Raw genomic sequence first — 24,809 nt, forward strand, 5'->3', positions numbered from 1 at the left:
TAGTTGCTTTGATCAGATACCCTGATCAGAACTCCAGAGTTACCTGAGAGAAAGCTGCTGAGGATAAAGTTTAAGGAAGTGCTTTTGCTGAAAGCAGCTCCCTTCATTCATCAGGGGAATTTGATTTCATCCTGTGAATAACTTGGCTTAGAAATTTTGTTTCTTTGGGACCGGCTTGTAGAGTTCTGCATGAGAACTGTGTCATGGTGGAAAATGGGCTATTTGCTTTATTCTGCGTGGGCTGGCTATGATGGTAAGATAACGTAGCTGTGTTTTTCTACGCTGGAATTTGAGGTACCTTTACCAGGGTTTGGGGGGAAAATAAATCAGGAGGTACATTGGGACTTCCCTGGTGGTCCAGTGGTAAAGAATCCGCCTTACAGTGCAGGGGACATGGGTTGATACCTGGTCAGGGAACTAAGATCCCACATGCCACAGGGCAACTAAGCCAGCGCGCCACAACTAATGAGCTCTTGCGCCTCAACTAGAGCCCACGTGCTGCAAACTACAGAGCCCACGTGCCCTGGAGCCTGCTCACCACAACTAGAGAAGAGAAAACCCACACGCCGCAACTAGAGAGAAGCCTGCGCCCTACAACGAAGAGCCTGTGCGCCTCAATGAAAGATCCCGCGTGCCGCAGTGAAGACCCCGCATGCTGCAACTAAGACCCAATGCAGCCAAAAATAAATAAGTAAATAATAAATCTTAAAAAAAAAGGAGCATTAAGAGACATTTGTAAAAATTATATATGTAACGTCAGAGAATCTTTCATAGCTGTTCTTTAAAAAATTAACTTTGGGGGGGCTTCCCTGGTGGCACAGTGCTTGAGAGTCTGCCTGCCGATGCAGGGGACGCGGGTTCGTGCCCCGGTCCGGGAAGATCCCACATGCTGCGGAGTGGCTGGGCCTGTGAGCCATGGCCACTGAGCCTGCGCGTCCGGAGCCTGTGCTCCGCAACGGGAGAGGCCACAACAGTGAGAGGCCCGCGTACTGCAAAAAAAAAAAAAAAAAAGTAACTTTGGGCCAAATTATTTTCAAAATAGACATCTGAGTTATCAGTCCTTGAAAATTGTTTTTGACCCCTTTGTGTTTTCTTCATTGGGCCCTCTGGAGAGTGCTGTCCATTGCATAGCACATAGTAAGAGCTGAGTGCACATACATACCCATTGTCCAAGAATGGCCCATCTGTTGTATGAGATTACATGTTTCAAGACCAGATGGTTAAACACTTACATCAGTCTTTCCAAAGGTCCAGATGACCCATTTCAGAGATTTCCTGTACCCAGAGCCCTGGGGATATAGTAAGATTCTGTGGCTTTGAGGAAATCCTCCCTCCTACGCTAAACAGGAGTAGGTGTATGTAGCCTGTGCTAGTGGGAGCAACCACCAGTACTATTCCGGGCAGATATTTGCGTTTGCTTCCTTTGTAAATCCGTGGCTTTTTGCCCCTTCCCTACCATGTTACTTGAATTTGCATTGGACTGAACGGTAGAAATATAATTGCCATATTCAAATGGTGTTTTCTTTCATGTAAGATGATCATCTCCTTAGACCGTGTTAATTTGTTAGTTGAGGAGTTGAGGTAGCAGTGTTACCAACAGTAAGTGACACTGGTGGGATAACAGACTATTTTCACGTTAGCTTCTCACAGTAAAAATACAGTGTGTCCATAGTCTGAGCCCTGCTGACCTTCTTGCCTTCTACCTTCCATGCACGAAAACTCTGTGCCAGTCAGTATGTCCCAAAACGTATCTGCTGCTGTTCCATTTTGGTCACCGTCATTCATACCCTTTCATGCCTTTAGAATACCTGGGCCATCTCTCCAAGCCCTGCCAGTCTTTTATGTACCAATTCAGATTTTACTTCTGCTCTGACACCATTCCCAGTCTATCCCACCATTCCCAGTCTATCCCAGATCTGAATGATCCCCTCTTCCTTTCTCTGGATCCCAGGAAATGATCGATGCCATTTATTGTCTGTGATCTAATTTTTTTTTTTTTTTTTTTTTTTTTTTGCTTTACGCGGGCCCCTCACTGTTGTGGCCTCTCCCGTTGCGGAGCACAGGCTCTGGACGCACAGGCTCAGCGGCCATGGCTCACGGGCCCAGACGCTCCGCGGCATGTGGGATCTTCCCGGACCGGGGCACGAACCCGTGTCCCCTGCGTCGGCAGGCAGACTCTCAACCACTGCGCCACCAGGGAAGCCCTAGTTATTTTTTAAGTTAAAATATTGTATCTCTAGTAAATTATTAGATTCTCACCAGCAAGGACAGGGTCCTGTTTCTTCTTTGTTTCATCACATTGTCTTAGATATAAATATGTATTTGATTTGGTTGATGGACAGTTCAGTTCTTAATTCTAAGGATTAGAGACAAGAGCGATACAAAAATGGTTAACGTCTCTGAAACATTAGGAAGGAAGGAGAGAACTTAGCTGCTCTGTAACTGGGGCCATCAAATGGCCTACCTTTCTCTTTTGTTCAGTGTTAGAGGCTGTGTTGTGCTTGTTAAGTTTGATGTAAGTCATTTCAGACGTAGTCATTTCAAGATACTTCTCATGCGGTAAAGAGATGAGCAAAACAAGGGCATTTCTTCACGTTTCAATAGAAATCACAGAGGAAGTGAAGACTCCCTCTGTATTTTGGTGTCAGATTTATAAGTGTGATAATTCCTGTTTATAGCTGAATACTCTGATACATCATTTGTGCACATCACTAACTTGAAGGTTCTGTAAATTTATTTGGATTTCACAGATGAATGAATTGGATAAACGAGGACCTTGGATTCCACTTCCAACTTTAATTTTTTTGTAAAGGAAAACAAACAAAAACCTTAGGAAATTTTACTTTAACATTTAATAATGTGAAAATAGAAACATTGGGTTTTTAAAGACTATTTTGTTTAAATTCAGTGGTTCAGTAGACCAGAGAGTCGTATTCTCTTCTTACTGGCGCTTTTATATCGCATCCTTCCTGGCCTGTTTGGAAAGTAAATTCCTCTGAAAAATTCTTAAGGAATCTTTCTTACAGGGAAAATGCTTCCTGGTTAGATCCCTTCCTTTTGTTCTTCCCCTCCCCTCTGTAGAGCAGTGAGTCTTACCATGTATCTACTTAATGCAGACATTTAAACCAGCTGCTGATGGTAATTCATAGTTTTGAAAATCCATTCAGAAATTTAATGTGTTCAGAAGTATGAGGTATTAAGGACATTTAGAAAATGCTCTGCTTCCTGTTAAATTAAAATGCATATTTCCATTCCTTTCTTCTGTTGGAATTAAGAAAAATTCTGGTGACAAGGATTTTGCTTCCTTTGCTGGTAGGTCACTGTGAAATTATTTCCTTATATTATCCTATATATAATTATTATACAGTGTTATATTATTATTAGTTTGGTGGTGTTCTGTACATGGTGGTTCAAAATGAAATGCATTTTCAGAATTTGTTGGCTAGTCTCACAGGCAGAGAGAGTAGTTTTGGTTGTGAAAACTGGTGGTATGTAGATCTGTGTCTTAACAGGGCATTCTAGATCACAGAGCCCAGAAACATTTCCTCTTGGGGGTGGGGGTAGGGGTGTGAGGTTGCGGATGGAAGGGTGAAGCACACAGTGAGCTGCTGAACTTGAGCAGTCATAGTAATGCTGGATCACAGTGGCATTTCTGTGTCCTATGAAATGTGTACTATCTTGGGAATGTTACCACTTCTTGCCCTGGGTGTTTTGTAGAGGTGTTAAAAAAGAAAACACCCCTCCTCCTACCTTCCAGTTGAGGCGCTCTTTGTGGAGCTACTGTCTTGGTTAAACAAGTCAAATAACTCCGGAACCTTGGTGACAGGTTCTAAAAAAGCTCTCAGATGTTTGCATTATGGTTTTGTTTTTTTGTTTGTTTTTTTGATGTGGACCATTTTCAAAGGGAAAATCGAAAGTTATTGAATTTGTTACAGTATTGCCTCTGTCCTATGTCTTGGTTTCCTGGCCTCAAGGCATGTGGGATCCCAGCTCCCCGACCAGGGATTGAACCTGCACCCCCTGCATGGGAAGGCGAAGTCTCAAGCACTGGACCGCCAGGGGAGTCCCTGCATTATGTTCAGCCTATATTTGTGACAAAGAATTGAAAATACTCCTGGAGTATTTTCCTTCCTGGAGAAGTGGACTTATGGCTTCAAATGTGAAGCTAAATGTTAGGTTCTGTGTTTTTATTTTTCTAATACAAGTAGCTCAGTAAAGCTTAAAGATAAAAGGAGTTACTGGGTTTTTTAAAATTAATTTTTAGATTTTTTGGCTGCATTGGGTCTTCACTGCTGTGCGTGGGCTTTCTCTGGTTGCGGCAACCGGGGGCCACTCACCGTTGCGGTGCACAGGCTTCTCACTGCAGTGGCCTCCCCCATTGCAGAGCACAGGCTCCAGGAGCGTGAGCTTCAGTAGTTGTGGCACGAGGTCTCAGTAGTTGTGGCACGTGAGCTCTAGAGCGCAGGCTCAGCAGCTGTGGCGCGTGGGCTTAGTTGCTCTGCGGCATGTGGGATCCTCCCAGGCCAGGGCTTGAACCCATGTCCCCTGCATTGGCAGGCGGACTTCCAACCACTGTGCCACCAGGGAAGCACGGAGTTACTGTTTTAAAGAATACTTTTTCCTCCTCTATTGTAACTTTTCAGTTTTAAAAGGATTAGCATTGGCAAATTATTAGAATGGGTGTTCAGATTTTGCTGTTTGAGCAGCTCAGTTGCCCACTAAGAACACCAGTTCCCATCAGATTTACACTCTGAAGACATTGCGAAGTCTTGGACATGCCCTGTCTTCTACTTTCTCTTTCTTTGTGGCCTTCAGATCATTAAATTTAGTGACTCAGCTAATTTTTTTTACCCACCTCTTAGAAAAGTTGAACGTGTTTGTGACCAAGCACTTAAGGTTATTTCCTTTAAACCAAGTGTTTGAGACGTTTTTAGATTTATAACAGTCTTTGTTTACCATGTAATTCAGTCCAATTGAGGAACTAGTAAAACTGCATTATCCAGACATCAAAGACAGACATGTAAGAAGAGTATACTTATACCAGGGAAACTGTTAGGTTTCTAACAAGTGGAAAGTTACCAGGTGTCCAAAAATTAACCACTCCCATGCCACCTAATTCTCATTTCTTGTAGCTTTTTTAGTTCAGCCAGCAGCATTCTGAGTTTAAAATATCAGTTGCTACATTCTTGAGAGTTGAGAGTGTTTTCTTTTCTTTAGCATCCTTCAGATAACTGAGACTTTGGCTTGAATGGACTAAATAGAATATCCTGCCATAAAAAAAAAATGTAAGTAACAAGGTGTTGAATGGACTATACATTTTAGTTTAGTTCAAAATTAAACCAATATCTTTATTTCTTGAGGTGTAAGAGCAGGTTGGGGTTTTGTTTTCCTGAGATTTCTGTGAAGAGGTAGATTATTCGGCCCACTTTACAGAGGGTAAGTGGGATGATTTGCCAGCTGCATGCAGCAGTTGCTTGAAGTAGGACCTGTGTCGCCAAGTTGCATTTCAAGATTGGTCAAGTGGGTGGCCTTGACTCTTGCCAGACCCTGGGATGAGGAATGATAGAGAAGGGCTCTGTTAGGTGAGCACCCTTGACTTTCTTAAATCTTTGTCAGCATTCCTACCTGAGACTCTGTTAAAGCCTCATTAAAACAAAATTGTAGGGACTTCCCTGGTGGTTCAGAGGTTAAGAATCCGCCTGCCGATGCAGGGGACACGGGTTCGAGCCCTGGTCCGGGAAGATCCCACATGCTGCGGAGCAACTAAGCCCGTGCACCACAACTACTGAGCCTGCACTCTAGAGCCCACGAGCCACAACTACTGAAGCCCGCATGCCACAACTACTGAAGTCCATGCGCCTAGAGCCTGTGCTCCGCAACAAGAGAAGCCATCGCAATGAGAAGCCCGCGCACCGCAATGAAGAGTAGCCCCTGCTCGCCGCAGCTAAAGGAAGCCCACGCGCAGCAACCAAGACCCAACACAGCCAAAAATAAATAATAAACAAATTAATAAATTAAAAAAAATTGTATATGTATACTACAGAATAGTGTGCAAAAAGCACTTTGATTTCATATAAATCTTTCCTTTTCAGGTATTTCAGAGGATGTGTGTAAACATGCTTTAGATGTTCATAAGCGTCTTATAATTTTACTTATGTACGTAATCACCTAGGGAAGTGGGGGATGGGGAAGGTTGTTTTTTTTCTCTTTCCCATAGCTATCCTGCTTGCTCCTCCTGAAGTCTGGAGCTTGGCTTCTATAGGAGCATGCCACTAGGTTATCTGGAGGCGATTACTTACAGGCATTGAGATTTCTCTTTTGAGAAATGGTCAAAGAATTTTTACATACCATCTAGCCACATTTTGTCTCCATAGAGGGTTTGGCTTTCTGGGTTATCAAAGGAAGACACGGATTTTTGGGAAAAGTCTTTGACCTTTCAGGGTTATCATCATAGGGGACAGTTGTGTTCTCCCATTTGTTGCCCCCTTGTATCAGTCAGAATAACGTATGGTGGTCTGACTTCCTGTGGCACTTCTTGTGAGATAGGCTCACAAAAAAATATTAAGGTTGTGGAAATGCTGGGTTCCTACCAAGCATAAATGAGATTCAAAAGAAAATTGCTGTTTATTTTAAATTCTCTTTGGAGTGTCTCAGGAGACTGTTCATTTGGCTACAGGTTCAGCAATTGCACAGTTATATTTACGTGTGTAAGTAGACTGCAGTGCAGTATAAACTGTAGCAACCAGAAGAACATTTATGTAGCGGCAGCCAAAGACTACATATTTTACTTATTTCAGCTGGAAAGCTGCTAAAGACTTTGTAAGACATCATCATAACATTTTATGACTTCAGCTATTCAAACTTTAAGTCCTTTAAGGTGCCACTTCACAGCCACAGTCTGTGACTCCCCATAGCTTTTGGGGAAGAATCGAAGCTCTTTGAAAGTGGCTTAATCTGGTCCCTGCTTACTTGCTAATGCATCTCACCCATCTCCTCCCCATACACACTTAAGTTCAGCTGGTTCTCCCATGGGCAATGAATGCCCTTTTCTGGAGAGAGAGGAGTCTTCACATTTCAGCACCTCTACTTTAGGTCTCACCTGAGATGGAACTTCCTCCAGCAAGGCTTTCCTAAATCTAAAAGGCTGGGTTTGGGGACCCTTTTTTAATAAGCTCTAATAGTCATTCATTTATTCATTCCTTCAGTAAAGATTTGTGTCAAACATGTTCTCGTAGCTTGAGGACACAGAGTGAAGAAGGCAGGGGCAGGCCTTACCCTCACAGAGCTTACGTTCTTGTCAGGGAACCACCCCATATTCGTACCCTTCAAAAAAACAAACAAAAACACCTTTTATTTGGAAATAATTACAAACTTAGAGAAGTTGCAAAAATTAAAATAGCACAAAGGAATATCCTGTACATTTTACCCAGATTCACCTGTTGTTAATATTTTACCTTGTTTGCATTCTTAGTCTCTCTCAATATATAGGTGTGATTTTTTTTGGACCAGTCACATACATTATGGTCTTTTCCCTCTGAATACTTCAGTGTTTATTTCCTAAGAGTAGGGCTTTTCTCTCACATGATAGTTATAAACTTCATAAATTTACACTGATAGAATACTTTTATCTAATTCCATTCATAGTCCAGTGTTATTAATTGATCTAATGATATTCTGAATAGCCTTCCTCCTCCTGCCCCTCCACCCCCACCCCATACAGAATTCAGTCTAGGGTCAGATAATTGCATTTAGTTAGGATGTCTCTGTAGCCTCCTTTAATCTGGAATATTTATTTACATTCTCTGTCTATTATGACACTGATTTTTTTTTTTTAAGTACAGAAATGCACCCCCCCCCCCGGCTGTAGTAGAATCTTGCTCATTTTGTGTTTGTCTGATGTTTCCTTGTGATTAGGTTGAGGTGGTGCATTCTAGGCCATCATACTGCATGGTGATGTTGTATCCTCCTGGGGTATCACATCTGGAGGCCCGTGATGTCCTTCTGGCTCTTTGGTGGTGATAATTTTCATTACCCAAAGTGTTGCCCAGTATCTCCACTGTGTAATTAGTGTGGTTTGTTTTTCTTCTTCCATTTGCAGCTAATAAGTAGTCTATCAGGAGACCTCATTTCTGCGCAAAATCCTGCTCCTCATCAAAATTTCCCCCCCTAGATCAGCATCAAGTGATGATTCTTGTCTGATCCAGTATTATGAACTCAAGTTCCTACTTTTGCAGTGGATTGTAATTCACTACTGTACTTAATTATTTTGATGTTCAAAGTGTCCCAGATTTGACCAGTGGGTGCCCCTTCAAACTGGCCCCTGTGTCCTTGTGAGGTACCCTATCATTTTTTCAAGCACTTCCTTCCTTTCTTGTACAATAAAATGTTCCAGGCTCATATTGTACCATCCCTGCCCTAGCCCTGGAATCAGCCATTTTTCCAAGGAGCTTGCAAGCCCTTGTTTTAGCCCTTAGCACACTGCTTATTTATGTGTCTTCCTCCATTAGATGACATTGTACCTCTGAGGGTACACAGATATCAGTCTTTTTTTTTCTTTTTTTAAAATAATTGTAAACTGCCTTGCTTTGTAGATTGCCTTTAGTACAAATGCTTTGGTTATTTCACCACTTCTTACATTCTTTGCTGTTGGCAGGTTCTCTTATTTATTTATTTATTTATTTATTTATTTATTTATTTATTTATTTATTTATGGCTGCATTGGGTCTTCGTTGCTGTGCACAGGCTTTCTGTAGTTGTGGCGAGCAGGGGCTACTCTTCGTTGTGATACGTGGCCTTCTCATTGCGGTGGCTTCTCTCGTTGCGGAGCATGGGCTCTAGGCATGTGGGCTTCAGTAGTTGCAGCACGTGGGCTCAGTAGTTGCGGCACATGGGCTTAGTTGCTCCGCGGCATGTGGGATCTTCCCGGACCAGGGCTTGAACCTGTGTCCCCTGCATTGGCAGGCGGATTCTAAACCACTGCGCCACCAGGGAAGTCCAGATGTCAGTCTTATTTGCTCCTATGTCTTTACCCAGCTTAAGGCCTTGTACATTTGATGTTTACTATAATTATTTGTTGAATAATAAAATTGATTTTTCCTATTGTTTGGTGATTAAAATTGGTTTCAAAATTATGATGCTGATTGTTTTTCTTTTTTCCTCCCCCACCTAGGAAGAAATGTTGGCTATTTGGCGATGAGAAGTGGCAAAAACTCACCTCGTACTGGTATACAAGCACGATGAGATCTGACACTTTTGCTTCGTGGGCAGCCGGCCCCCACTGATAATGTGGGGAAGCCATTGGGTCCACTGGAAAACACTAATCTGATCTTGGAAGTAGCTGATTGTGGCAGGATGTGTCGACGATGATGATGGCAAGAAAGCAAGATGTCCGCGTTCCCACCTACAACATCAGTGTGGTGGGATTGTCTGGGACGGAGAAGGAGAAGGGCCAGTGCGGCATTGGGAAGTCTTGTTTGTGCAACCGCTTTGTGCGCCCGAGTGCTGACGAGTTTCACTTGGACCATACCTCTGTCCTCAGCACCAGTGACTTCGGTGGGCGAGTGGTCAATAATGACCACTTTCTCTACTGGGGAGAAGTTAGCCGTTCCCTGGAGGACTGTGTGGAATGTAAGATGCATGTTGTGGAGCAGACTGAATTCATCGACGATCAGACTTTTCAGCCTCACCGGAGCACGGCCCTGCAGCCCTATATCAAGAGAGCTGCTGCGACCAAGCTCGCATCAGCGGAAAAACTCATGTACTTTTGCACTGACCAGCTGGGGCTGGAGCAGGACTTTGAGCAGAAACAGATGCCAGATGGAAAGCTGCTAATTGATGGTTTTCTTCTTGGTATTGATGTTAGCAGGGGCATGAATAGAAACTTTGATGACCAGCTCAAGTTTGTCTCTAATCTCTACAATCAGCTTGCAAAAACAAAAAAGCCCATAGTGGTGGTCCTGACTAAGTGTGATGAGGGTGTGGAGCGGTACATTAGAGATGCACATACTTTTGCCTTAAGCAAAAAGAACCTCCAGGTTGTGGAGACCTCAGCAAGATCCAATGTAAATGTGGACTTAGCTTTCAGCACCTTAGTGCAACTCATTGATAAGAGTCGGGGAAAGACGAAAATCATTCCTTATTTTGAAGCTCTCAAGCAGCAGAGTCAGCAGATAGCTACAGCAAAAGACAAGTATGAGTGGCTGGTGAGTCGCATTGTGAAAAACCACAATGAGAATTGGTTGAGTGTCAGCCGAAAGATGCAGGCCTCTCCTGAGTACCAGGACTATGTCTACCTGGAAGGGACTCAGAAAGCCAAGAAGCTGTTTCTCCAGCACATCCATCGCCTCAAGCATGAGCATATTGAGCGCAGGAGGAAGCTGTACCTGGCAGCCCTCCCACTAGCTTTTGAAGCTCTTATACCCCATCTAGATGAAATAGACCACCTAAGCTGCATAAAAGCCAAAAAGCTCTTGGAGACCAAGCCAGAATTCTTGAAGTGGTTTGTTGTGCTTGAAGAGACCCCGTGGGATGCCACCAGCCACATTGACAACATCGAGAACGAGCGGATTCCCTTTGACTTAATGGATACGGTCCCTGCAGAGCAGCTGTACGAGGCCCACTTAGAGAAGCTGCGGAACGAGAGGAAAAGAGCTGAGATGAGAAGGGCATTCAAGGAAAACCTGGAGACCTCTCCTTTCATAACTCCTGGAAAGCCTTGGGAAGAGGCCCGCAGTTTTATTATGAATGAAGATTTCTATCAGTGGCTAGAAGAATCTGTATACATGGATATTTATGGCAAACACCAAAAGCAAATTATAGACAGAGCAAAGGAAGAGTTTCAGGAGCTGCTTTTGGAATATTCGGAATTGTTTTATGAGCTGGAGCTGGATGCTAAGCCCAGCAAGGAGAAGATGGGTGTCATTCAGGATGTTCTGGGGGAGGAACAGCGATTCAAGGCGTTACAGAAGCTCCAAGCCGAGCGTGATGCCCTTATTCTGAAGCACATTCATTTTGTGTACCACCCAACAAAGGAAACATGCCCCAGCTGCCCCGCCTGTGTGGATGCTAAGATCGAGCACTTGATTAGTTCTCGGTTTATCCGACCATCTGACCGGAATCAGAAAAATTCACTTTCTGACCCCAACATTGATAGAATCAACTTGGTGATCTTGGGCAAGGATGGCCTTGCACGAGAGTTGGCCAATGAGATTCGAGCTCTTTGTACAAATGATGATAAGTATGTAATAGACGGTAAAATGTATGAGCTCTCCCTGAGGCCAATAGAAGGGAATGTCAGGCTTCCTGTGAACTCTTTCCAGACACCAACGTTTCAGCCCCATGGCTGTCTCTGCCTTTACAATTCAAAGGAGTCTCTGTCCTATGTGGTGGAGAGTATAGAGAAGAGCAGAGAGTCCACACTGGGCAGGCGAGATAATCATTTAGTCCATCTCCCCCTGACCTTAATTTTGGTTAACAAAAGAGGAGACACCAGTGGAGAGACCCTGCATAGCTTAATACAGCAAGGTCAGCAGATTGCTAGCAAACTTCAGTGTGTCTTTCTCGACCCTGCTTCCGCTGGCATTGGTTACGGACGCAACATTAACGAAAAGCAGATCAGTCAAGTTTTGAAAGGACTCCTGGACTCCAAGCGTAACTTAAACCTGGTCAGTTCTACGGCTAGCATCAAAGATCTGGCTGATGCTGACCTGCGAATTGTCATGTGTCTGATGTGTGGAGATCCTTTCAGTGCAGATGACATACTCTTCCCTGTCCTGCAGTCCCAGACCTGTAAGTCTTCCCATTGCGGAAGCAACAACTCTGTTTTACTTGAACTACCAATCGGACTGCACAAGAGGCGCATTGAACTGTCTCTTCTTTCCTACCATTCCTCATTTAGCATCAGAAAAAGCCGATTGGTCCATGGGTACATTGTTTTTTATTCAGCCAAACGTAAGGCCTCCTTGGCTATGTTACGTGCCTTTCTTTGTGAGGTGCAGGATATTATCCCCATCCAGCTGGTTGCCCTCACTGACGGCGCTATAGATGTCCTGGATAATGACTTAAGTCGGGAACAGCTGACTGAGGGGGAGGAGATCGCTCAAGAAATCGACGGAAAGTTCACAAGTATCCCCTGTAGCCAACCCCAGCATAAACTTGAGATCTTCCACCCATTTTTTAAAGATGTGGTGGACAAAAAGAACATAATCGAGGCTACTCATATGTACGACAACGCTGCCGAGGCCTGCAGCACCACAGAAGAGGTGTTTAACTCCCCCCGGGCAGGCTCTCCGCTCTGCAACTCAAACCTGCAGGATTCTGAAGAAGATATCGAGCCCCCTTCTTATAGCCTGTTTCGAGAAGACACATCACTGCCCTCCCTGTCCAAAGACCATTCTAAGCTCTCTATGGAACTGGAGGGAAATGATGGGCTGTCTTTCATCATGAGCAATTTTGAGAGTAAACTGAACAACAAAGTACCTCCGCCAGTCAAACCAAAGCCTCCTGTCCATTTTGAAATTACAAAGGGGGATCTGTCTTATTTAGACCAAGGCCACAGGGATGGACAGAGGAAGTCTGTGTCTTCCAGCGCCTGGCTGCCCCCAGATGGGTTCGATCCTTCTGATTACGCCGAACCCATGGATGCTGTGGTCAAGCCAAGGAATGAAGAAGAAAACATATACTCAGTGCCCCACGACAGCACCCAAGGCAAAATCATCACCATTCGGAATATCAACAAAGCCCAGTCCAATGGCAGTGGGAATGGTTCTGACAGCGAAATGGACACTAGTTCTCTAGAGCGAGGACGCAAGGTATCCATCGTGAGCAAGCCAGTGCTGTACAGGACGAGATGCAGCCGGCTGGGGAGGTTTGCTAGTTATCGAACCAGCTTCACCGTGGGGAGCGACGATGAGCTTGGGCCCATCCGAAAGAAAGAGGAGGATCAGGCATCCCAGGGTTATAAAGGGGACAGTGCCGTCATTCCATATGAGACAGATGAAGACCCAAGGAGGAGGAATATTCTTCGCAGTCTACGAAGGAACACTAAGGTAAGACACGAGGTTGGGAATGAGTTATAGGAGTGGCTTGCACAGTGTCTTGGTAAGAGTTCATTGATGATGATGAAGATTTTCAAGGACAGCTTTCTCTGGTAAAAAACTGCCCTGTGGGTGTGTGTTGTGTGTGTGTGTCTTTACCCTCTGACTTAGCATTAAAAAATAAGCAGTGTCTCAGATAGCTACCACTGGTAGCTCTCAAGTGGTAAGGACTTGGGATAGATGGCCCTAGTTGTCTTTGTCCAAAACAATAGTTAGGTAATTACCAAAATGAGCAGATCATGCAGAACTTGTCAGTGTCCTGACAAACAGCCAAGCCAGTGACAGTGTGCTTGGCCTTTCTTCACTGAAACAGCAGAACCCAGAATCACAGTCCTCAGTCTTTGACTGAGAAACAAACATTTCATCCGTACATCTCTTAAGTGCTCCTTTTCCCCCTTGCTGATCTGTAAAGGTTGCTGCATTTTAGATCAGGAAAAATTAGATGGTTATTTTATTTGCACACATAAATCAGTGAAGGGTCTTCAAGTACCTAAATGAAAAATAATCTTGTCTCTGTGAGTTATAAACCTGTCCCGTGTTTGTAAAATTGGAGTGCCCTCCAGCTCCTTGAGTGAGTTGCTGCTGCTATCAGTGAGAGCTTCGGATTTGATTTAGGAACCACAGGTGGGGCAGGAAGGGGAAAAGAAAGAAAAAGTAAACCATGTGTGTTAGGAATGTCAGGCCTGCTGTCGGATGTAGAGGAAACAGCCCCAAATGTGGGAGCAAATGAAGTCTCTTTGTCTTGCGTGGAATTGCGCTGTGCAGGCCACTGTGCCCTGTCCTTTTGGGCTTAGGCTTTGAGATAGAAAAGGTATTTCTCAACTTTATTTTTTCCCCATTTAGAGTAGGGGAAATAACTTTTGTTTTTCAGAGAAAGACATCTTGGTGAGACACCACAACAGAACTCTGTCAACAGACTCTGTTACATGCGGGCCCGCCCCCAGCATTGTGTATTATCTGGAGGCCAGTTCTGCAGCTCATATTGGTTAAGAGGGTCCTTGGAGATGGAGGAACATGGCGCCATGGCCCTCACAGGGAAAACCTGCTCACTTTGTGTTCCCTGATAGCATACAGCATGCTTCTCGATCACCACTGGCCAGAGCTTCCAGAATTTTCTTACCTATAGAATTTCAGAAAGGGCAGGGCAGTATCATTGTGTGTTCTGTTCCCCTCCCATTCTGAGCTGTGTATCAATAAATATCATAGGCATTCTTCTCTTTGCTCTGCCTGTGGTTTGCTTTTACATTTCTATACCTTTATCTGCCTGCAGTATTTTGTTCTCCAAGTTAGCGGGCAGACCAGTGGAAAGCAGTTCTTATTAGGAAGCCAGAAAGTAGCCTGACCAGCCTGCCAGTATTTCCCCGGAGCTCTCCTGTTTGATGATACTGGAATCCAAACATTTTGAACATTTTGGCTTTCTTCTCTTCCTCCTCCACTCCCAGGGAAGACTGTTGCCAGCACAGCGTATCTAAACGCTGACAGTCTTTTAAGTGTGGAGGTGTCTGCACACCTGGGAGTTAGGAAGGTAGCATAATACCACATTGCGAATCATAACGGGTTTTCCGACTTCAAGCTACATTTTTAATACTGTTGAAAATAAAGCTTTGAAAACACATTCCCAAACAAGCTGTGCTTTAAAGAGTAGGCTCAGCAGAGAACAGCTGGTTACAGGGAGCCTCTGAGATAGCCACCTCCATGCTGGTAATGAGTGCCTCCTAACCTAGAACTGCCTCACGCTGGGTTGCTGGGTCAGCATGCAAGAAGTGATCGACTTCCCGTCTATCTTGGTTATGTGGGCCACACCTCTCCTAGTCAGATAAAAATGATACCTCTGGCCCAAGAGCAATAGCGTGCCAGAAGTCATTTAGGAGTATCCTTTGGAAAGAGTGAGTAAAAGGTGAAATTGTCTTTTCCTGCCTTGGAAAATGGTGCCTTAAAATGAGCATAGCTGCTTTGTCATCCTAGTGCAGAGATAAGCAAAGTCTTCATTCTGTTCCTGGTTGGAGCAAACCTCCTATTAAAATTTGCTGCCTTTAAGAAATCAGACTGACACTTGTTTACTGGAAAAGCAAGGTACCATGGGGCAGCGAATGCCAAGCCAGCCCCTACATGGGGGATTTGGCCTTTGATTTTTATTGGCATGACAAAGCAGTACAGTATTTATGTGAAGTGAGGGGAGAGCCATTTGGTAATGGAAAACACACTTCGTTCCTCCTGCATGCCACACACCACTGGGGAAATGGCACAGACCCGTCGTGCCCAGACCTTAGCACCCAGTTGAGGCAGCAAGACCTACACAGCTTCTGAAAATAGGGGGTCTGCCTAAGAGGGTGAGGGGAGGGGGTCTGTGCGGGGCAGAGCAGACATCCTGTGCTGGGGGTGGTTAAGGTGGTGCAGTGTGTGGTGATCAGGAGCGCTGGGAATCAGAGGGCCTAAGTCAAAACCCAGCTCCTCCTCTTCCTTACTGGGCCTTTGGGCACTTGATTCACCTCTCCACGTCCCTTCTGCAAAAGGGACAACCTTAGTAGCACCTTTCTCATACGGTGTGAGAGATGGAATGAGATTGTGCCTGTAAAACACTGAGCATAGTGCATGCTGGATAAGCATTAGTTATTATTATTTAACTTGACCTTGAAGAATGAGTAGAATTGAGGAAGTGGTGTGAAGTAGGGAAAGGCTTGAAGGTGAAAATATGCATGTTGTATTCAAGGATAGGAGAAAACTGGTCTGGTCTAGCTGAGAGCTTGAGGGACCAGCATTGTCCCTCCCTTTTGTATAAGTTTTAACCCTGTGTGTTACTTGGCTGCTTTCTCCGCCCTTACCCTAGCGACAGCCCTAACAACAACCAAAAAAGCTATGCTCTGGGTACCTGTTGTGATGTGGAGAAAGAGAAATTGCTCAGTGCCCTTGGCTAATATGCTAGATTAGCTCCTTACTGTAAAATTGGAGTTGTGAGGGAATGGCTTTCATTTCTACTAATGAAAGTGCAAACTGTAAAGCAGCTGACTCTCATTCTGGGTCCTTTTCCCAGCTGAACCATTTAGTAACCCACCCTCATAGTGGGAGCCTTCCGCACTCAGCTGAATGAAATTGAAAATCTACGCTTGCACTTCAGTGGGGTCCATGAATGGATGCTTTGTCTGTAAAGAGTTGTCGTTGCACATGGTCTCTGTCTCCCAGTGCCATGCGTTTGCAAAGATGAGATCAGGACCAGCAGGGTCTTATTTTAAAGCCAAAAAACAGGCTGGGGTGCCTTGCTCCACACAATGTGCTGTTTGGGCAAGCTCAAATTGCTGAATTCGTTGTGCTTGACCACAGATTTAGAGAAGACATTACTGGCTATTTTACCCTTCTATCTGATGTGCTCTTATTTTGTGTTTTTTTTTTTTTTTTAAAAGACAAAAACAGAATGATAAAGAAAATCTTTCACTCACTCTAGCTACCACATGACAAGACAACCTATTGAAAAGCAAACCAATTCAATCACGCATTGTTTGGTCTATAAGGCACCAAGTAACCAGTTTGACAGTTTGTGTCCCCCCCCACCCCCCACCCCCAGTGAATTGGCTTATTTCATTGGATTCAGTGAATTGGCTGGTTGTTGTGGCTTTGTGTGGACACAGCTCTCATTTTGTGAGGCCTAGAACGGAGTTAAAGTTTCTAGTGTGAATAAAAACCAGCTGGGGAATTGGACTGCTCGCTCCACAGGGAGGGATGTTGCATTTTGACAAGCTGAATGGTATGAAATATGAGCTCTTTGTAACCTGCTCGGGAAAGACTGTCAGTGTGCGCTTCAGAAAAGGCTAGCCCTGCCCCATGAGCTCTAAGTGCAGATAAATACCTTGGTCTTAAAAGTGGGGTAGGGGCGCTGACTTGACCTTGGATTTTCTGATTCCCGAAAGAATTTTATCTTTTAAAGGAAGTACTCTTGCTCCAAAGCACATGTTCATTCATTCTTTTAGGAAGGAAACATTCAACTCCACGCACGGGCATTTCCTGAGCACTTGTGTGCCTGGTGTTGCGCTAAGTATCATATGTGTGGTAGTTGCGTTCATCTAGTTTACCGTTAACAGAGAATGATAGATTTTATACATGTATTTACGTGCATTTTGAATGTTGCCGGAGTGAAGGTACAGGGTGCTAAGGAATTGTATAGCAAGGAGTTTTACCCTCACCTAGGTATCTGGGAAAGCTCCCAGGGGAAATGATACATAAAGCTGAGACTTAAAGGGTGAAGCAGGCAAAATCAGTGAAGCTGGAGGCTTCCTGGGTCGAGCTTTTGAGAAAACAGTGTGGGACTTGGAGCTGAAAAAAAATGTGGCATGTGCTAAGACTTGAAAGAGACCTAGAGTGGCTACTGTAGAGGGTGAGGGAGAACTGGGCAGAATAACAGAGGGCTATGGATCCCATGTGAAAGATTTTGTACTTTCCTACATTTATTGAATACCTACTGTATGCCAGGTATACAGTACCAGGCATTTTCACATCAATTTTTCATCTATTTCTCTGAACAATCTTAAGGAAGTGATTTTTTTTAAATCCTGGTTTTAGAGATGAGGAAACTGAGTCTCAGTGCCCCCAAATTAGTGTAGTTACTGAGTGGAGGAGTTGAGATTTTGGAACCCCAGTCTTCTGACTTCTGCTTCCAGTGGGTTTTTAGAGTCCCGTCTCCAAGAAAGATGGTAATATTCAGTAGCCAGGCACACAGTTGGAGTACTCAATCAATCCAGTCAATTTGTTCATTTTAGACAAAGGACTTTGGTTATTATCTAAAAACATCTATTTCCCCACACTGCCCCCTAAGAACAGCGTGGTGCTGTTTGTTTCTAGCTTCAGTGTCTACTTGAGTAGAGGACAAAAAAGGCATGGAGACACTGAAATAGCAACTGGAACTTTGAGAAATTGTTTTGAACTGGTGTCACTCAGTTCTCAGTTTATTTTAAGCCCAAAGAACTGCTGTAGTTTGTTTTTGGTGACAAAAATAGGCTATCTTTAACTATCTGCTTTAGCTTAGAGCACACCTGTTCTTTAAAAAAAAAAAAAAATTACAATAGGCAACCCAAATCTATTTTTCAAAGAACAGAGAATTGCTCTGATCTTCACTGGGCCAACTTGTTCTCCCCTACCACCTAGTGATACTGAAATATCTTTGTAGGAACTCAGTTTATTTCAGCTCGAATCAGGGATCACCTCTACTTCCATAGAGAAAAGCCTTCTGAGTACTTTTTATACAGTATTTGAGAGGAGGCTAGCAGGTAAAAACTGACCCCCACAGCTCTGGAAAGTCCAGATTCAGTGGGTGTCGAACCAGGCAGGAATGTTTATAAACACTTCCTGGAACTAGTGGACCCTCCTCCCTGCTTAGCCCCCTACTGCATTGGCTATTCGGCCTGAGAAGGCAACAGGGATTGACCCAGATGCATGCCTTTATAGGGCAAAAAGCTATGGTCTCAGTTTATTTGGGTGCCTGTGAGGGGATAACATGCCTTTCTTTTCCCACCATGCAAGAGGGAGGGTTAGGGATGCTAGGAGACTTCGTGCTACTTCCTGGTTCATCCCTAAATAAAGATGTTCCAAGTTGGAGGGTGACGGGGTCATAGTACTAACTGCCAGCTTGAAGGAGACAAGGCTAAGCATTTGTGCTTTCATAATAGACTTTGCCAGTCAGAACAGATCCATCCCCAGGTTTTCTCTTGAACTTGGGCTTAGATTTTTTCAGAGCCAGAAGGGGGAGCACCAGTCAGCCAAGAATACATTTGGGACATGAGCGAGTAACTTAATTGAAAAGGTCCTTTTGAAGCTGTGTTGGAAATACGAGGGAATCATCACCAATCAGAAAGCTGTAATGTTGAATATAGAATGCAAGCAAACACTTCGGGGGAAACCTAGAGTAATGTAGTTTATGGAATCTTTTGGTTTTTCTAAGATTCCTACCAGTTACAGTTAGTTCAGGGTGTGCCACTCTACAACTTGGCAAACCATGTGTGTGACCCTCTAGGGCTTTGCTTATATCAGTTTCACTCTCAAGAGGGAGAATTGCCCCATTCAGAGGACACTGTCCCTATTCCAGACTACATTCTGTATATGGCATTCCTCCTTAAAAACAGAAACGCAGACTTGATTCTGTTTTTTTATTTGCTTTATTAGGTATGTTACCAAGCATTTAAAAGGCTGTGCTAGGTGGTACAACTCCAGTGACCACGTTTTCTGACCCTAAAATTTGGCTAAGTAATTTGACATGGATAAGGATATTTATGTAGACGGGGAGAGAATATTTGAAGTTGGCAGTTTAGGATCACTGAATAGCTGTACCTGCTGTTTCCATAGAAGATAGAATATTCTTTATCCAGAAAGAGTGGCTGACCTCTCCTTTGAGGCTGTGGGAGACTTTTTTTTCTTTGTGACTCAGTTGGTTTTTATCTGATATCTAGATCACCTTTGCTTGCTGTAGACGTATATCTTCTCTAATACCCATTAGACTGTAAGTTCATTGAGGGCGAGAGATGACTTTAGTATTAGCTCTGCTGCTAGTCTGTTAGGTGACCTTGGGTGTAATTCATTAAAAAGGAAAAATGCCTAGATTCCTGCACACTGGAAACTTAGCCCATTAGGAAAATGGTCATATGTGTATGTAGATGACTATCCCTTGTTCAGTGCTCACAGAGTGATACAGGGAATTCATGACCTCATCTGTTTTTTAAAACGGAGTCTGTGATATACTACTGTCAGTATGAACATGACGTTCTGAACCTCACCTCACATCCTAGTAAGAGCAGACCAATGTTAGAAGACGAAAAAAATACTCTGGTACCCACAGAGATAGTCATCATCTCAGCTAAACTTGAAAAAAATATAAAGAAACATTGGCCTTGTACATTATTGGAAACTGTTTTTGTTCAAGAAATTTATTGAGTGTCAATTGCACATCAGGCTCTGGAATCCAGTCATTTTACAGGCTGATAGAAGGGGTCCTTCTCTTGGCTGTTACTTATTCTTTGGCTGGCATTCTAAGCATTTTCTTGCCGCGTGGACTTGGAGGAGCTGTGGAGTGGGCGTACTGTCCCATAAGCAGGAGTTTCCCCTTTATGCTCTTGTTTCAGAAAGGCCAAGAGGCCAGAGGCAAATTCCAGTCACCATTTCTCCCCAGTGCAACACTGGCATAAGCTATTGGTTTATTTCTTTGTTTCCTTTGCCACCTGGTTCGTATCAAGACTAAGAATCAGGCATGTTTTTAAGGAAACTGTGAAGTAAAGAACAATGGACTATGTTATTTATTCAAAAAATATCTATCCAGAGGACAAGGTGAAGATGATTTGAGCTGACCCAGTCCTTTGTTTATGTCAGCGGTGTGTTTCATCATGGAGATAGTTCATGTAGGGGGAGGAACGTGGGGCTTTGACATTCGTACATCCCTGGACTCTGAATCCTGGCTCTCTCAGTGCTGGGTGTGAATCTGTCTGAGCCTTTGTTTTCTCATCTGTAAAATGGGGTTAACAACCCTTCCCTCGAAGGGTGGGTGTGAGGTTTCAGATACCCGTGCAGAGCACCCAGCGCAGTGTGTCTAGCACGCGGCCACTCGTGATTAATCACTGTGATTTTCCAGTTGGCGCCCAGTCAGACTCTAAACTTAGACGTGCAGATGTGTAGCTTGTTCTCAGGGCTTGGTTTCCTCTGGCTAGATGCTTTTTTCAGTTCAGCCTGCTAATGAGTGAGCCCAAGAGAAGACAGATGCTGGGATGGTGTTCTGTTCTTCTCTCCAAGGACCTGCTGCTGAGAGTGCGCCACTGACTCCCTAATGAGTGACACATATCTGACCTGGGACTGAGACAGCCAGCAGGCCACTCAGAAGAATGGCATTTCCATCTTGACATGTGCCCAGTAACCCTTCAGATGCCTGAGGTGTTGCTTGTTATGTCAACAATCTGGTCCAGTTCTTGGCATGCACCACAAAGTCTGATTTCCTTCCTAGGAAGGTTTAGAATTAGTTGTGCAAGAATCCCTGCCTGATTTTGTGACACCCTAGAGAGCCTTCAGTTATTTCAAGGAAGTATTTTGACATTCTGTAAAGCAGAGTTTGTTTAAATCTTAGAGAGAATGAGAATTAATATCCATGTCATTCAACAACGGGAGTTGATGCCGTTGCCAAAGCTTACTCTCTGTTTTGTAAGTTGAAGTGCTGAACTAGGTTAGATCTTACTAGACTCTTTGAGGTGAGAGGGGTAAGAGCAGCTCTCTGGGACTTCCCTGGTGGCGCAGTGGTTGAGAATCCGCCTGCCGATGCAGGGGACACGGGTTCGAGCCCTGGTCCGGGAAGATCCCACATGCCGCGGAGCAACTAAGCCCGTGCGCCACAACTACTGAAGCCCCCCCCCCCCGCGCGCCTAGAGCCCGTGCTCCGCAGCAAGAGAAGCCATTGCAGTGAGAAGCCCGCGTACCCCAACGAAGAGCAGCCCCTGCTCGCCGCAACTAGAGAAAGTCCGCGCGCAGCGACGAAGACCCAACGCAGGCAAAAATATATAAATAATTTTTTTTTAAAGTTACCTTTAAAAAAAAAAAAGAGCATCTCTCTCATTTAGCCTTCCATCTGACAGCAGCATCTCCTTGACAATGAGTATGGCAGGTAGGTTGCAGCCTCTGCTTTGAATACTTACAGGGCAGTCCTTTCCTTTTTAAACAGCTGGGGTTTTTTTGTTTTTTAGATTTCTCTGGCCAAAATTGCCTCTTTGTCTTCCTCTTATCTCTCCCAACAGGACTCTACAAAATCGTCTGCTCTCTTTTCATGAGATAGTCCTGTAGCTATTTGAAATAGCTCTCATCATGCCCCATTCTTCCCTTGCCCAGCTTAAAGACCCCTGGTATTTTATGTGAGTCTTTATTACCTTTAGAAGTTCTTCAGATTGTCAGTGTACCCTTAGTCATTTATTTAATCATTCATTTATTTATTCTGCATATCCCAAGAACTTTCAGAGGAAGGTAATGAACCATAGTGGTTAAGAACGTAGGCTTTGTAGTCAGAACTGACTTGGGCAAGTAACTGAATTTTTCTGGGATTCAGCTTCTTCATCTGTAAAATGGAGTTTTAACACCCATATTTACAAATCTGTTGTGAATCTGGAATGAAATAATACGTATAAAGAATTTAAGCAGGGCTTCCCTGGTGGCGCAGTGGTTGAGAGTCCGCCTGCCGATTCAGGGGACACGGGTTCGTGCCCCGGTCCAGGAAGATCCCACGTGCCGCGGAGCGGCTGGGCCCATGAACCATGGCCGCTGAGCCTGCGCGTCCGGAGCCTGTGCTCTGCAACAGGAGAGGCCACAACAGTGAGAGGCCCGTGTACCGCAAAAAAAAAAAAAAAAAAAAAAAAAAAGAATTTAAGCAAGGATCCGGTGCTTAGTAAGTATTCAGTTGATGGAGGCTAAATTTTCTAGCTAACTTAGACTGTTAGAACACACCTCATTATCTTGCTCTAGTATTGAGAGGGTGGAGGAAGTATGAGATTAAAATTCATTGTCTGTTTACTAGAACTATGGTCAGAAGGCATTATAGTGATTGGAAGTAGCTTCCTGGCAGCTCTCTTAAAGTTCCCATTTTTTAAAATTCCATAACAGCAGTTTATTTGGAAGCTTCGAGGTTTTATTGAAGAAGAGTGCTATTGTTATGTTAGTCTTGACTGGCAAATGCTGCCTGGTTGGGGTTGGCCAAAAGATAGTCGCTTAAATCCGGATGGTCTTCCTTGTGTGTTCAGATTCTTCAGCTGACAGTTTCAATGGTATGGCATTTTTAAGAGAGAGCCTCACTTGATGCATTGTTACCGGTTGCTACAGTGTGTAACAGTGGAAAACACTCAGCCCTTCTCACATTGTTGGGCAACTGCTGCGCTCTAGGCACTGAGCCACTTCCAGTACATCATATCATTTCACCCTCAGGACCACCTCGTGAGGAGGGTACTGTCCCCAAGGTGCTAAATTACTTGACCAAAGTCAGAGAACTTCTCAGTCAGGATTCAAACCCAGGTCTGTTAGATTTGAAAGCTTAAATTCTTTATGTTGTACTTCATGTAAGTAGAAGATGCTAGGGAGAGTCTAGATTGGTTAAATTATTTCGTGTAAAGATAAATCATTAATTTACTTTTCCATACTTCTTTGGTAAAAAGTGTGAAATCAGAGCCTGTTTGCCTCAGGCAGTCCATACAGGGGAGAGAGCAGCGGACACTCCCTGCAGCCTGAGAGGCTGTGTCACTGGTTTTACCAGGAGCAGGCATATTGCAGCGACAGGCTTTGTGGAGTGCATGTTCTTCTCTGGGACCCTCGGATCCATTCACATTGCATTACAGTCCTCCATACCAGATCAGTTAGCGGGCTGTGTGAGGACCGGATCATCTTTGCCTTTGGGTTGTCATTTCAGATAGTGTCAACCAGCAGTCCAGACATGGCCTCGTTCCTTCTTTCATGTACAGTTTATTCTCAGCTGTTTGTTTTTTTTTTTTTTTTGCCACTTGTTTGCACAGGAAGTCCTCAGCGAATTTCAGACTAAACAGGAAGTGATTTGTTCTCATATAAAGGGGGTACCAAAAGGAATGAGGATGAGCAGGATAAGGAAAGGGAATGGTTGACCCCGACCTAGAAGCTAGATAGCTGTCCTCTTTAGTGGATTTTATGCAGAGATCCCTCAATACTTTTAAGTTTTAAGTTGGGCATATTTGTAAATAAACCTGCCCTTCTAAATTAGTCTCATTAACTTGCAAATGAAACTGAATTGCTGGAGATACACCTGCTCCATTTACCTTGATTCTATTTGGTTATCCTCCTCCTTAGTAGATATTTTAACAAAAGCCCAAAATTTGAGGTGTATTTCTGTAGCTTTAGGAAATTTACCATTGGTTTAGAGCATTTTTTCCTCCTCATGTGATCTTCAAAATAAAAGGATTGAATAATTTTGCAGCAAAATATCTCAATAATGTTTATGAGCGTGGGCTTTGGAGACAGACCCTCCTGGGTTTGAATCCCAGCACTGTCACTTGTTAGTTGTGTCACGTGAGACATTTTTCCTTGGTAAAATGGAATGCCATAAGGTCTAATAGAAACAGTATCTGGGACTTGGCTTGGTACGTAGCAGCGCTCAAGTAGTTGCTGCTGCTGCTCCTACTCCTACTGCATGAGGAAGGTGACTGCGAGGAAGGAAAAGACAAAGAATTATCTTATTTGTCATGTCTGATTAGTTGGTTTTACCCTTTCCTAATGCAGAAGCCATTGGGAATTAACCCCAGGCTGATGTATCAAAGGGAATTCTTCTCTTGGGCTTTCAGCAGAATGCATGCTTTCTTTTCTCAAAGGAGGAAATTATTAGTTTTCAATTCCACTTTTTCAATCTTTTGAAAAGATTTTAGCCATCCTTGAGTGTATAGTATCTATTATCTGTATGGAATGTTTGGAAAGCTTCCTGTTTACTCCATTGTACCCCTGACAAAGGATGCTGGACAGTCATCTCATTGTTATTAAATAAACATGGCCTGCTTCTTATAAACACCTTTGTTCTGATAATGCAGTTTCACACCCAAGGTGTGACGATACTTGGAGGAATGAGATGAGTAAGTGGGTCTCTTTATCCTGCTTGGAATCTTTCTGACAGTTTCCACACCACTGAGAGTTCCCCTCTGGAAGCCTTACTGAAGTTTGAGTTGTATGTTGAGAATCACTTTGTTTTTGTGCTTTCTTTTC

The 24,809-nt window shown here is 43.9% G+C and overlaps 1 protein-coding gene across 4 annotated transcripts in view; it reads left to right on the top strand.

Moving 5' to 3' along the window:
- Positions 1–24,809, top strand: part of ARHGAP35 (Rho GTPase activating protein 35) — a 122,661-nt gene that overhangs the window by 34,630 nt on the left and 63,222 nt on the right. For 3 of the 4 annotated variants that reach the window (XM_082606264.1, XM_082606265.1, XM_082606267.1), the window contains exon 2: positions 9,170–13,046. In XM_082606264.1, coding sequence (XP_082462390.1) covers positions 9,363–13,046 — 3,684 coding nt within the window. In that variant the 5' untranslated portion in view covers positions 9,170–9,362. Of the gene's footprint in view, positions 1–488; positions 692–9,169; positions 13,047–24,809 lie in introns of all 4 variants that reach the window. The other variant, XM_082606266.1, reaches the window with a different exon arrangement.

This window comes from Mesoplodon mirus (assembly GCF_964341445.2).
Source record: "Mesoplodon mirus genome assembly, chromosome: 19".
NCBI lineage: Eukaryota > Metazoa > Chordata > Mammalia > Artiodactyla > Ziphiidae > Mesoplodon > Mesoplodon mirus.